This window comes from Cydia fagiglandana, chromosome 15 (assembly GCF_963556715.1).
Source record: "Cydia fagiglandana chromosome 15, ilCydFagi1.1, whole genome shotgun sequence".
Lineage (NCBI taxonomy): Eukaryota > Metazoa > Arthropoda > Insecta > Lepidoptera > Tortricidae > Cydia > Cydia fagiglandana.
Window position 1 is genome coordinate 18,125,384 of NC_085946.1, and position 14,392 is coordinate 18,139,775.

General features: G+C 39.7%; 1 protein-coding gene across 1 annotated transcript; it reads left to right on the top strand.

Annotated features, from left to right (window-relative positions):
* Positions 1-4,008: 4,008 nt before the first annotated feature.
* LOC134671463 (alkaline phosphatase) lies at positions 4,009-13,329 on the top strand. Its single transcript, XM_063529325.1, has 9 exons — positions 4,009-4,135; positions 6,367-6,569; positions 7,997-8,189; positions 8,608-8,771; positions 9,040-9,253; positions 10,040-10,173; positions 10,519-10,717; positions 11,169-11,381; positions 12,526-13,329. The coding sequence occupies exons 1-9, from the start codon at positions 4,078-4,080 to the stop codon at positions 12,687-12,689; spliced, it is 1,542 nt and encodes a 513-aa protein (XP_063385395.1). The 5' UTR covers positions 4,009-4,077; the 3' UTR covers positions 12,690-13,329.
* Positions 13,330-14,392: the final 1,063 nt, after the last annotated feature.

Sequence of the window (14,392 nt, forward strand, 5' to 3'; positions counted from 1 at the left end):
CCCGCATTTTTGGCATCATCGGTTGCGTGAAATAATTTCTCTAAACTCGGTCTAGAGGATTCCTAGTCTAAGGACATAAATGCGCGAGGGAACATACTCGGATGTTATTCGCGACGATAAACGACATACGATACGAGCGACTGTAATGGGCTTTATCGTCGCTTCGGTGTTTGTGTTTGTGTAGTTATATCGGGTGGAACAGAATGAGGGGAGGCGTTAGCAAACGGGGAATTATTTAGGTTACGTACGAGTACTTTATTTTTCACTTAATGGTAACTTTACAATTAATTACGTTAATATTAACCCTTTTTACACGACTGCCCAAACAAAAAGAGTGTAGTGCCAAAATCTGTGTGTTTCAACCCTAGCAAGTAGATCAAATGATTGACATGACATGTGTCAATTTAAAATGGAAATAGCTTTGTAGGGTTGCCACTGATATAAAAATATTTAATTTTAATGATTTGGTTTTAATGTTTAATCCAGCTTTACGATTATAATAACTCCATTGTAGATAACTTAGATAATACTATACTTTCAGCTCAGTCTCTAGAAATGTTCCACAACCTTGCCTGCATATGTTTTAAGTACTTTGGTATATATTATACCTACTAATGATGTTAGCATTTTTTAAGAATTTAATATGAAACTTAAATCTGTTTTATAAAGTAAGTAGGTCCTACAGTAACCTTAACTCATTATTCAGATTTTTTTTATTTACCGTCATTATTAATATTTTTTTCTTATTTCAGTCAAACCGGAACACTACAATGGCACAAAGGTTCAACAGTGAAAAACCTTCAAATTCCGTGACTATACATAAATAAAATAAAAAAATCATTGCATCTTGAAACATTGATATCATTAGCAGACAGACGGCTGAGCGTAATTAAATTATACATAATATAATCATTATAATCACATTTACTCTAAACTAGAGATGCCCCGAATAGTGAATTTGGCCGAATACCGAATATTCGGGTCCTCTCTCGGCCGAATACCGAATATTCGGTAACCGAATATTCGGCATGACATGCGAAAATTTTGAGTCCTAATTATTATGAAAACTGTTTGCCAACAAAGCACAACGTTTGCTAAGATATATTTTTATGTTGAACAGAATTAATGAATGTAGTTAGAGTCAATCAAATCCGACCCATGATAAAAATAAAATATTTTGTAATCAATAAATACTCAAAAACGTGCCTTCGTATTTAACTACCTACTTTCCAAGAATACATTTTAAAAATTAAATATACCAAGTGTTTGGTTATTTTTTTTTGTGTAATTTTTCTTTTTAGGTAGGTGCAACAGATATTCGGTATTCGGCCGAATAGTAGGCAACATTCGGCCGAATACCGATGTAAAGACATCACAAATGTAAAGACACATCTATCACACAATCACAATTCACTCCACACACAAAAAAAAAACTCAGAACACCAAAACCACCCATACCATGGTATGCCCACTCCACGTATAAGTCACTTCCCCATGCTAAGCTGACTGACTACTGACTGACTGACCGCTGACAGGCTCCGCTGGTCACCAGCTCGACGGCATCTCGGCTGTCAGGGGCCGCGCTGCGAGGTTGACTGTTGCTGAAACTGTTAAGGGGGCGTCGTTACTCGTTAAATTAAGGAGATGGGCTTAAGGCGTATGTTGTGTTGGTTTTTTTATTTCATTTAAAAGTATGGAACCTACAGTATACATATTATGTATATTTATCGCTTCACCAAACGCTATGTTTAAGAACTTTTAAAAATAGCGTTTAAAAGTTTTATTGTTACACAGCTTGTTTCCACGCGTTTTTCACCGTTAATAAGATGAGTTTTTTGTCGAGGGTTCTTCAAATTTTTTAAGCGGTTTTACTGTATATATGTTAGAACATACTTTCACGTTACGTTGTTATCGATTTTAGCTAAACATAGGTAGGCTGTTTAGTTAAAATCTGTCTTTACAGAGGAACAATATGTTTGGACACGGGACAAAACGTACTCATTAACATTACCAATAATTTTCAGAATATAACTATCGTCGTGATAGTTCTTATTATAGTTCTTAATATCTGTACTGACTAAAATTAAAGAACATCTTGTAATACCATGGTTGGAATAAATGATTTGGAGCAAAGCAGGTACACTTTACGGCAAAATACATTTCTCTTAGTGGTGCGGCCCCTTAACAGGGAAGCTGTGTTCTGCGCACAGCCGCTGTCACAGATCGATACTCACGGGACTATTATTCCGATTGCAGTCGCAAGCCAGAGGGTGATGTCACTGCTTAGCAAACTATGAGAAAGCTCAAATTCTTGAGAAGCGTTGGTGGCCTAGTCACAACCTAGTCTTTATAAATGTGACGTCCGTAAAGGTACCTTATGGCGGTTGACGCTTACGCTATTATTAACGTCGCTCCAATATTATTGCGGCGCTATGCGACATAAGCGCTAGCCGCCATAAGGTATCTTTTTCCGTGGAACGTCACAAATTGCCTTAAGAAACTAAAAAAATAACACTTAATACTTACTTAGACAACTTGTATCAATATTCATTTCTACGTACCTACGCGCACTGCTTATTAACCGACTTCAAAAAAAGGAGAAAGTATCAATTCGACCGTATTTTGACATAGGTACATAACGTAACCTCTATCTGGGCTGACCTATTTCGATTGGGTCGGTCTTTTGCCGCGAGTCTCGCAATCTCGACGAGTGTGTACAGCCGGCATTAAAGATATTGGCTAAGGGGTTAGACAGATATGCTTAAATATATAGTGACGGGAATATACCGGAACACCTCTGTTCTTCTTCTTAGTCGGTACACTCTTGCCAGAGTGGTCGTGGTCATCATTGTAAATATCGATGAGTGATGATCTTGCTAATACGGCGCCATTCGTCGCGGACTGCAGCTTTCCGGGTACATTCGTAAACCGAGCACTTAGTTGCGGCCTTTATCTGGTCTGTCCATCTCATTGGTGATCTACCACGTGGCCTGGTGCCTTCGACCTTTCCCTGCACTACGAGACGCTCTATGGAGTCATTACCACGACGAGAAACATGGCCGAAGAAGGTCAGAATGCGGTCAGAAAATCACCTCTGTTTAGGTATGTAAAAAAGGACGTGTACCTAATCGTGTCAGTACACCACCACCATGGTTATCGGTATAAATTTGGCCATACTATCTTTGAAGCTGACTGTACCTACTTACTCCACCAACCTTTAAGCTAATCTACAAGCACAGACAAAACATCCACCAGACTTAAATAGCATAGTCGCGCTACCCCCTCTGCCACGCATACGGTAATTTTACTCCATGTTCGAGTCGAAAGTGTCTATGTCTGACGTCCGTGTCTTTGAACGGACCAATCACGGCACGGGACTTCGCTCACCTCGTCCCGCGCACCCCCGCATTTTTGGCATCATCGGTTGCATGAAATAATTGCTCTAAACTCGGTCTCGGTCTAGTCTATGTCGACAAGACAGACACTAGCTCCCTCTAAGGTATTTTTTTACACCTCGCACTGGCGGATTTGCAGTATTTGCGGCCTCAGGCCCTGTAGCCGCCCCTTTCTCAGCACCCAACATATTGATTACGTTTTGAGTTATTTCTTGTTATCATCAGCGATTTTTTTGTCATAATTTGCCGCCCCTAATATCTTGCCGCCCTAGGCCCGGGCCTACTTGGCCTTAGGGAAACTCCGCCACTGACACCTCGATAGGTACTAAAATGACAGATTTAATAGTAGATTGGGCAATCGAACAGTCTTTGTAGTTTAGTAACTAGGAAGTAAAAACCGAGTTTAAATATGTCCCGTAAACCAAGGTTGAACTTTCACTGCATACAGAACATACAAGGTTACCATGTTTAAGATGCTAAAAGTCATCATTATTGCATTCTTTTTATTACTTTAAAACAATGCAATATATCATTATACATCAGCAATTTTGCTATCAAGCGCTCTCAGCACTACATATACCTAGCGCTGCAAAATTAAATTCCATTGTCACATGGCCATCGTACAATACGGACCGGCTGACTGAAGTTATCAGTGCCATTCATTCAGTGGCCGAGGCTAGACATGCGCGTTCTAATTTTGTTTTTTTTATTTGTGTTCGGCGCGCGTTCACTTCGGACCGGTGAGAATTTGAACTTTTTTATTGTTACTTTTTGAATGGTGTAGTTTTTTTTAATTCGGATATGTTGGTTTTTGATCTCGATTGTTATTTCCTGGTTTCTTCTTTTACAAATTATTGTTTAACCTTGTGGTTTCTGGCGCAATTGTTGAAAAGCCGGGTTTTCAATGGTTGTATTGAAGGTAGAATTTGTTTTGTAGTTTTATATGAATCAAATGAGCATCTGACCTACCTACCTGTTTAGTTTCTTGATTTTTAAATTATTTTACCAATTACTTTTAAAAGTATTAAAAGCCCTTTTTGATGGTTTGCTTTTGTTTTGTTAACACTTTGCTTTTTTTTGTTTGGTAAAGCGGTAGAACTACATTAAATCTAAAAATCTTCACTAGCGCTTAGACACTAGCTAGAGTCTAAATGTTTTATATAACATAGGTCAACAAACTCAAGGCAAAAAACTGGTAATGAGGTAGGTTTAGATCCATAATTACCTAGGTATACCCACTTATTCTTATTCTTATTCTTATTCTTATTCTTATTCTTATGATTCGGTCAAGTTGTGATGGGGCCATAATTAAATTTGTTTTTCAAAAAACACAATTTGACCGAATCATTAGCGAATAAATTGACGTTCGTGAGCGCAGATTTAATCGGAAATATCGGAAGACCCCGTTGTGTTATAAATCTTAAACTTTTTATGAATTACCTACAGTAAAGTTACTGTTATTTACGCGGCTCAATAACTTTTCTATCATATTTTTACATAAGTATGCTTCTTCAAAAAAAATCTTAAAAGTAAAATCATCACTTACCTAAATAGGTACTGTTTTATAATGTACATTTTACAATAGGGGAACTATTTGTAAACGTCTGTAATAAACATTAAACAAGGAAGGCTCTTTTCAACTTAGTGTGTTAGAAAATGGATTCCGCGTTATAATTATTAGTACCTACCACTGTAAAAATCAATTAGCATAAAATGAATAAATGAAATACCTTTAAAAGAACAATTAACGTTTATTTAAATATTATAGTACGGGGATCTCGGAAACGGCTCCAACGATTTCGATAAAATTTGCTATATGGAGGTTATAAATCGATCTAGCAGGGTTTTAATTTTTTGAGCAAAGCTCGGTCTCCCAGATATTATTAGGTATCTTATCTTAATAAGATCCTGAAATATCACCTCAGGAAGGCCTTTCATTCCATTGTAATTTGCAGACAATTTAAAAATAAGAAAAATTAAGAAAAAAACACATAGAAATCTGATCACAACAAATACAAAGGTTAGATACTAAGTGCGTTACTAAGTATTTTACCCACATTTCTTAATTAGAAGGTGTCCACTAATTAAAGCAGTGTGACACGGTTAAGGTTTCCAATTAGGTACAATTATTTGTAACTAACTAACCTAACAAACACTAATCCAGGCAAAGTTGATATAAACGCGTGCTACTAATGAACATTTTGCAAATGAAACAACACCGGACACCATCGGCGATAATATTGAATTAGTGCGATTTAATACTATGGCCGACACATCTAATGGACCATTCGGAGCTTATATGGGGCATTATCTATGAAAAGGGACCTGATTGTCGATGGCGCTGACACAGTACAGCGTCGCGCGACATTGTATTTTTATCGGAGCATCGTTAATAATGGCGTAGACGCCATCGACAATAAGGTCCCTTTTCATAGAGAAGGTCACATATTTATAGACCCTTGCACTACATTATGACCGGATAAGGTCTAGAATAGACAAAATGAGTCGCTAGCTGTGGCCTATTTTATAAAGCTACAAGTTACAATTTACAAGCGGAAGTCTCTTTCTAACCCTATGTTTTAGAACGAGACTTTCGCTTGTAAATTGTAACTTGTAGCTTTATAAAATAGGCCACTGGCAGTACTTATGCCAAAATGTTACATTCGGATAGGGACAACATCAGCATTGCTACTATTTAGAGCTACAAACCTTGTTATACTTCTTTGAATCAGTTGATGAATCTTCTTCTTCAACCTAGCGTTTTCCCGGCCTTTCTTGCTCAGCCTTCTCCACTTTGCCCGGTCTTCGGCATCCTCAGGTGTGAGATTGTTCTGTTGCATGTCCGCTGTCACGACGTCCACCCAGCGCTTCTTAGGCCTACCACGCGTGATCTAGGGCCTTGGACAATGAGATTGAGGCGTCTATTTCCGACGTAGTCTACCGATGAATAATAATAAAAAATCCATTTCAGATAACAAGTATTGGCGGGACCTCGCGCACGCCGAGCTTGAAGAGGCGCTGAACGTGAAGAGAAACGAGAACAGAGCCAAGAATGTAATATTATTCATAGGGGACGGCATGGGGCCGAACACCATCACCGCCACCAGGATATACAAGGGTGGGGAGGGGTACAGAATGGCTTTTGAGGAGTTCCCACATGTTGGTCTGCTGATGGTAAGAATTACTCAAGGGTTACTGAATGTAGCTATACCCAATGTGCAATTGTGCACGCTCGACGCTAAGTCTGCTGAAGTATAGTAGTCTGCTACAATAGATAGAGTGACTGCTAGTTATTGGCCACTATATAGTGATTGGCAACGCTTAACAAAAAAACCTCAATTGGCTTGTTTACTTTCCGATTTATTAGGAGTGGCCAATTATCTTATCTTATGATTTTCGGGGACCCTTGCGGATACACTTCGATCCATAGGGATCTTTAATGCAATTACCTACCCCCTAGGAAAGATCCGTCGACTACTCAAGATCGAGCTTCTTCCACCATCTCCATGTGCTGGATGATCTTGCTCCAATGCCCTTCATTCTTTATCTGGCTTTACCTTTGAGTGGCCAATCACTATGTAGTGGCGAATAACTGTAGCAGTCACTCTACATTGGTTAAAACAAATCTTTTGCAAATTGTTGGTGCATTTTGCGTAATAACCATCTTTATTTCTTTGTTGCCAAATAACGTTGAACGATTAGGAACCGTACGTTAGAACAGCAGGGGCAACACACCACTATATTAATTAGCGTGAAGTGACAATATCAAGTTTAGGTTGTTTATTTAAGGCACAAGACACCTGTATTTAAGTAGGTATGTTAATTTACTTCTATCTGATACATACCAAAATCTTGGAAAAGCGTTGCTGTTCCCATGCTTTTCCATATTTTAATACAGTGTACAGTATACATATTGATCTCGAATCTAATCGCTTCACCTCTCAGATGCTTATTATATTTATAAATATTAAAGTCGAAGATAATTATGTATATGTACAAACGCCTATATTATTAGAATTTCCTTGAATACGTTTGTACAATATTATAACGCTAATATCTAAATATAATTTTATATTACCTACTTATAAAATTATATTATGGCGTTATAAGCACCTGTACAGATTTAAGACTATTTGCTTTGGGTGCAGGCAGCTTATAGCGTGTTTATATTAGAATATGTACCCAGACAGATAACCTTAAAATCGCGATAAATATACAATTGTATTTAATTATCTAGGTGTTAACAAGATAAAGCTGATAAAGAAAGTGTAAGTTATTAACATATTATCGTTGAATTACATCATAGTGATTGTTTTTCTGTGCAACGAGTTTTGACTCTGAACGTTCGTTCGTACAATCTCCATCAGATTATCTAAGTGTTCACAAATATCTAAACAAAGCGTATGTTATCAAGACGTTAAAGTGTATTAAGATATTTTTGAGCACCTGGGTCGCTTCGATATATCTGATGGCGACTGAACCTACGTCAATAATGTGTCTCGACACTGCAAGTTGTTCAAAATGGAAACCGTACTGTAAAAAATGTACCAATCGTTTCACATTTTACAGCGAATAAACTATTTATATTGTTATCCTTCCAGACATACTCCGCCAACAAGATGGTCCCAGACTCCGCGTCAACGGCCACCGCCATGTTCACCGGCACGAAGGTCAACCAGCGCACCATCGGCGTCGATGCCACGGTCGCAGCTGATGACTGCCCCAAATCCTTGGATCCTGAGGCGCAGCTGAAGTCTCTAGCTGCTGTGGCTTTAGAAGCGGGGAAGAGTGCAGGTAAATTAATTTATATCAAAGGCACAGTTGGCCTACAGACGAGATCGAGGTCAACCAGCCTACCATCGGCGTCGACGCCACCGTAGCAGCTAATGACTGCCTCAAGTCCTTGGATCCTGAGGCGCAGCTGAAATCTCTAGCTGCTGTGGCTTTAGAAGCGGGGAAGAGTGCAAATAGATACATACAATATGCATTAACATGGTATTTATTCACTTACCATCAGGCGATTCCTCTGCTCGTTTGCTTCTTGCCTGCTATAATATCATATTAAAACATGACTTAGATTGAGATCACTTGATAAAATACATGTAAGTCCATGTATGACCCTATTATTTATATTATTATTGTACAGATGACAATCATACGAGTACGTTACGTCAAGAGATAAGACAAATGACAATAATAATTTTGATTCCAGGTTTCGTGACAACGATGCGAGTAACCCACGCGACCCCGGCCCCACTTTACGCTCACACTTCTAATCGTCACTGGGAATGCGAATCGGTCATCCCTCAGGAGTCGCGGGCCTGCAAGGACATCGCCAGGCAGCTGGTGGAGGACTGGCCGGGGAGGGACCTACATGTAAGTCTTTTATATTTTTTCTAAAAGCCTAAGAAACATATGTAGAAGACCAGTTGATAAATCTAAGAGGTTCATTATGAGTAATCCACTCCATCGCTTCCGTTATACGCCACTAGTAGTGTCAGGCCACCATTCCTCAGGGGCAAAGAAAAACAAAAGGAGCACATAAGGGTAAGGAGCTAAATTAGGTACCTATATTACAAACATTTGATCCCACGATATCCTGATGATCTTACTCGTGCTTATACATGCCGATATACCTTTCCAGGTAATAATGGGTGGAGGCCGTCAAATGCTGGTCTCCAACTCCTCAGCCCTCGACGGTGACCCCATCAACTTGTGGGGCTGTTACAGTACAGACGGACGCGACCTCATCCGGGACTGGAAGATGGATAAGGAACAGCGAGAGCTGAAGTACAGCGTGGTGCAGAACAATAGCCAGCTGAGCGGGGTTAACTTCGATGATACTGATTATTTGATGGGTAAGTAATGCTGGCTTCCAACTCCTCAGCCCTCGAAAGCGATCTTATCAACTTGTGGGGCTGTTACAATACAGACGGACGCGACCTCACGCAGGACTGGGAAGAGAAGCGAGTGCTGAAGTACAGTGTCGTGCAGGACAATATTAGTGAGCTGAAAGGGGTTAACTTTGATGATACGGATTACTTGATGGGTTAAGTTCAAAGCCATTTTTGGAGCAGTTAATTGGTCATACTACATGTATAAACCTTATCACAACGAGGTAAGTTCTATGATGGGTCAATCAACTATAGCCATTTCGTACAATGAATAGGCAACTAAAAAGTTAAAGCAGGGATGTCCTCTATTTGTATGAGACACATTTAACGTCATCTGGTATTACTAGACAGTGCAATAGGTATTAGAAAGAGTTTGAAACCTAATAACTATCCCTAAAATATACTCGTAGCATTCCCAAAGTTGATGTAGTTTCTGCAATCAAAGGTAGATTTCAGTTCATTGTGTCGCGATCAGCAGCCATATGATGGACTCAAAAATTTCTATTTTAATTGGTCCAGTAGTTTTCGAGAAAATAAGCTGTGACAGACGGACAGACAGACAGACGCACGAGTGATCCTATAAGGGTTCCGATTTTTCCTTTTGAGGTACTGAACCCTAATAATGATATGATAAAGATACCACTAGATAGAAAGAGACAGACTTATATATCCCGTCAATACAAGTAAGAAGCCCAATGGCTCCTTTCTCTTGAGAGTAAAGTACAACATCTGTTCTATTTCTTTTTACAGGAATCTTTGCCAACGGGCACATGGCGTATGAATTCGAGCGGAACCATGGCCCTGAAGGCATGCCGTCGATCAGTGAGATGGTGGAGGCAGCCATCAAGGTGCTGCGGAGGAACCCTAATGGGTACTTCCTTATGGTGAGTCAACTTACAAATTATTTTGAGGTTCATACTGGCCACGCAAGACGCCTGAGAAAATGCTCTTATAGTGGGTATTACTGATACATCTATTTTAATACATACTTACTACAGTGACCCAACCACCCACAGTGAGTTTTGGCCTCCGACACCAGATCACGCCATGCCTCTCGGCCTTGCGATACCTCTCGCCAGTCACTATGGCCGAGGTTGAGCAGGTCTTCAGCTATTACTTCTTTCCAGCGGTACCTAGGACTTCAAATCGAGCATTTGGTTGTCCCAATTACGCTCTCTTCACGGCACGGCACGACACATTTCATTAATTAACTCCCAATCATTACCCAGGTAGAAGGCGGTAACATAGACATGGCGCACCATCGCGGGCGCGCAAAGACCGCCATCGACGAAGCCGCGGCCATGGAAGATGCCGTCCGAGTCGCCGCCTCTATGACAGATGAAGCTGATACGCTCCTCGTGGTTACTGCGGACCATACACATACGCTGTCTATCAACGGATATCCGCTTAGAGGGTCCAATATCTTTGGTAAGTAGTACCGTAGTACGAAGCCAACATGCTGCCCGTAATCCTTTATGATGGTCAATAGGTAGGTGGCAAGATAAACTGCCAAAGGTAAAGGATGCGACCATGGGTCCGTTTCTCAAAATCTTGTAACTTGTATGTGGAAGTCCCTTTCTAACAGAGCTGTCAAAAAGTGAAATCCGCTTGTATTACAAATTACAAGCTTTTGAGAAACGGGCCCCATGTTGCAATTGTTAAGACACTACTCCACTGGTGGACACTGACGATAAGCATACTCTGTCTATCGATAGGAGATCAAGAGGATCTAAGAAGAGAGTTTATAATATATGTATTTGTAAGTAATACTCCTACCATCGTCCACCTTTTAACGATATGTAAGGACATTAAAGTATGTCAGTTTAAAGTGTCGCTGCTGACATTGGTGACCATACTCATATCATCTCTATGGTTTCAGGCCACTCCGAAGTATCCCCCTACGACCACAAGCCCTACACGACGCTCTCATACGGCACGGGCGGGCCGGGCGCCTTGCATTACCAAGTGGAAGACCAACACGTAGTCCGGAAGGATCCGGGCAACAGTGACGACTTCATGTATGAGCAGATAGCTGGCATCATTCTGGATGAGAACAGCCATGGGGGTGGCGATACCACGATATACGCTAGAGGTTTTATTCCTTTTTGCTTATTTTGCCATATTTTGACCAGTTTGGGATTCATTTCTTCCCAATAAGAAAACGTGGTACTTGCATCTGTAAAGTATCAATGTCAAGTTTAACTGCCCAATTCGAACTTTAAGACACGTCAATTAATAGATCCAAGTGACGTTTCTTCAAACAAAAACGTCACTTTTGACACTGACACATAACGTTTCTAGATCTATGAATTGACGTATCTTAAAGTTCTAATCGGACAGTAAGTATCTGATTCAAGTCACAGGGTGACAGATTAGAAATACAGGTAGTGAGTATGAACTACAGGGGGCTTCTCTGGAACCCCATGTTTATTGGCGAAGTATCGAAGTCAAGTTTAGGCTTTCTATTTAAGCTACAAGGTGGCAGATTCTCCAACGCGTAAGAGAGTAAGGATGAACTATCGGCTTCACTGGAACACCATATTTTGAAGTAAAAATTAGCACATGTATACCTTAGTCCGAAGGGTACCGGACAACAGTGACGACCATGTAGATAGTTGACATCATTCTGGATGAGAACAGCCGATATACGCTAGAGGTATAGTTCTTGTTTAATGTTCCCTGGATTCTCGTCTTTCCAGTAAGGGAGCGCGAGTGAATTGTAGGGGGCTTTTTAAGGGGTTCCTTGACGGCTCCTAGCCTTGTCGTTAGTGACCCTGCCTAAGGCCCACTTGCACCATCCCACTAACCCGGAGTTAAGCGGTTAAACCGTTATCCCAATGTCAAATTATACTAGTACTACTACTACTTACTTTGTTGGCGCGGTGACCCAAAATGAGTCTTGGCCTCCAACACAAGAGCACGCCACTTTGAAATTATACTGGTAACCATGGTAACTCCAGATTTAACCGCTAAACCCCGGGTTACTGGAATGGTGCAAGTGGCCCTAGTCAGAAAATCAAAAGCAGACTTAGCCCAGCCATTGGCTAACTTATAATAATAATATAGCCTTTTATTTCTACATAAAATTTTACATTTCGTTGTTTTTATAATAAGGTATTTGGATATTGCATGTTTGTTTTATGTGGATCCCTTATGAGTGAAGGCCTCCTCCATTTCCTTCCAGTGTTTCCTGTCCTTTCCTAGTAACTTGGCTAACTTAACCCTCTCATGTCCAGGTCCGAAAGCGCACCTGTTCCACAGCGTGCACGAGCAGCACTACGTGTTCCACGCGCTGTGCCGCGCCGCGCAGATCGGGGATCACGCGACAGACGCGGCTACTGACGCCGCGCTTGCGCTCAGTGTGTTATTGGTCGCAGGCGTAGTACATTTAATATGTTAGCTAAAATTTAATATAGAAAAAAAAAACAACTGGTTGCACTCCGGGAGTGCCGGCAGAAGTGAAAACTCAACTACATTGTAAATCAAATTATTAATAACAGCGCCATCTAGTGCAAAATGTCTGCAGCACTATGTATAATTGAGGTTATCGCCATCTAGCGGTATTTCGTCGCATTACTTGAAACCCCTAAGCACATCACTGTGAGTACTACAGTTATATTAATACCAGTTTGAAGGAAACTCACTAGATGGCATTTAAATCAAAAATAGAAGAACACAATGTCATTGTCCGTCACACATGACGTCACGCAAGCGCCCTGCGCCGCCTAAACAAAACAGGCATACATTTTCGCCGCTCGGTAGAAAGAGAAGGTTACGCCTTACGCTGTCTCGAGTTTAACATTTTTCCCCACCTCAAAAAGTGCACAGTGCCGCTAAAGTGTTCACATCAAAAATCTTCAGCAAAAGGTTAAGTTTTTCGATTGTCAATGAGCACAAGGGGTTGTAAAAATACTATTATAGGAAATAACTTTTTACTTTTTTTGACTAAGATTTTCAATTATGATTAGATAGATGAAATATATTGTTACTAAAGTATTATACAATAAGAAACTTAATATATTTATTTTTGTAGAATTCAATCACTTGTTTTCTTTCATGAATTATTCTACCTAGCCTCTGTAAACTACAAAATCTGTGGGTAAATAGGGATCATAGGTAACCCTAACTTTTAAGGTTTACAAGACCGAAAAAAGATAGTTAAAAAGTAAGTACATATTTTTTATGTATGTATAAACTCTTTATTGTATAAAAACAAATCACAAATGCTAATTTTATCTGTGCTTTACAAAGACCAATTTAGCGTAGCTGCGCAGGATTTGGGTCCCATTCTACAAATGTAAAGGTAATTTTTTTACATGTGGTGTCCAATGATGCAAAGGCCAGTCCTAACCGTCTGACTGGTGTTGCCAGTGTAGTAAAATTGTAACTTAGTGAAGTACATCTTCGGGTATTCCCCGAAATAACTGATACTCACTTGTCTTATTTCTAGACTTGATTAGCTGCTGATCATAAATTAATTAAGAAACCAAAACATACATTAAATCACATGTCCCAATGTTTATTGCAAAAAAACCTGTACATATACCTACATTTCACTTGAACGGGTCTCACACATAGTAGACAAAATATAATAGGTACTTACGTGTTACGTACGGATCTTGCAATTTCAGATAAGAACATAACACTTATATGCAAATAGGTGATATAAAATAAATCTCACTACGGAATTAATAACATTGTTATACCTACCTAGGTATTATTGTAACTTGATAAAGCGGTGCAAGCGATAATAGGTCTTAAACTTATTTGAAACAAGGTCTGCCCATGCGCATTCCAATCAAAACCGGTTGCATAAAATAAACGTATGATAAAATTTAGGGTTCCGTTGTATATAATTGGTTGTAAAAACTAGTAACTCAATCCTAACCTAATTATTTTGCAATAAGATTATCACAATGTGGATGCTGTGAAGTAGGTATTTTATGAGCATACTTACATTATTTGCAAGCACCTAATGTCTTACCTACTTTCTATCTTTTTACTCTTCATCATCTTACTGGCATTTTTCCTATGGCTAAAGTAATACCAACTTTAAGTACTAGGTATATCAGAAAGCTCTATACTTACCACGGAACACTATTT

What these genes read in the sequence shown, in the direction of transcription:
- LOC134671463 (XM_063529325.1), top strand. Translation starts at nt 4,078, where the DNA reads ATGCGCGTTCTAATTTTGTTTTTTTTATTTGTGTTCGGCGCGCGTTCA. An exon ending in CTAATGGGTACTTCCTTATG is followed by an intron (nt 10,174 to 10,518) that starts GTGAGTCAACTT and finishes ATCATTACCCAG; the next exon opens with GTAGAAGGCGGTAACATAGA. An exon ending in TAGAGGGTCCAATATCTTTG is followed by an intron (nt 10,718 to 11,168) that starts GTAAGTAGTACC and finishes CTATGGTTTCAG; the next exon opens with GCCACTCCGAAGTATCCCCC.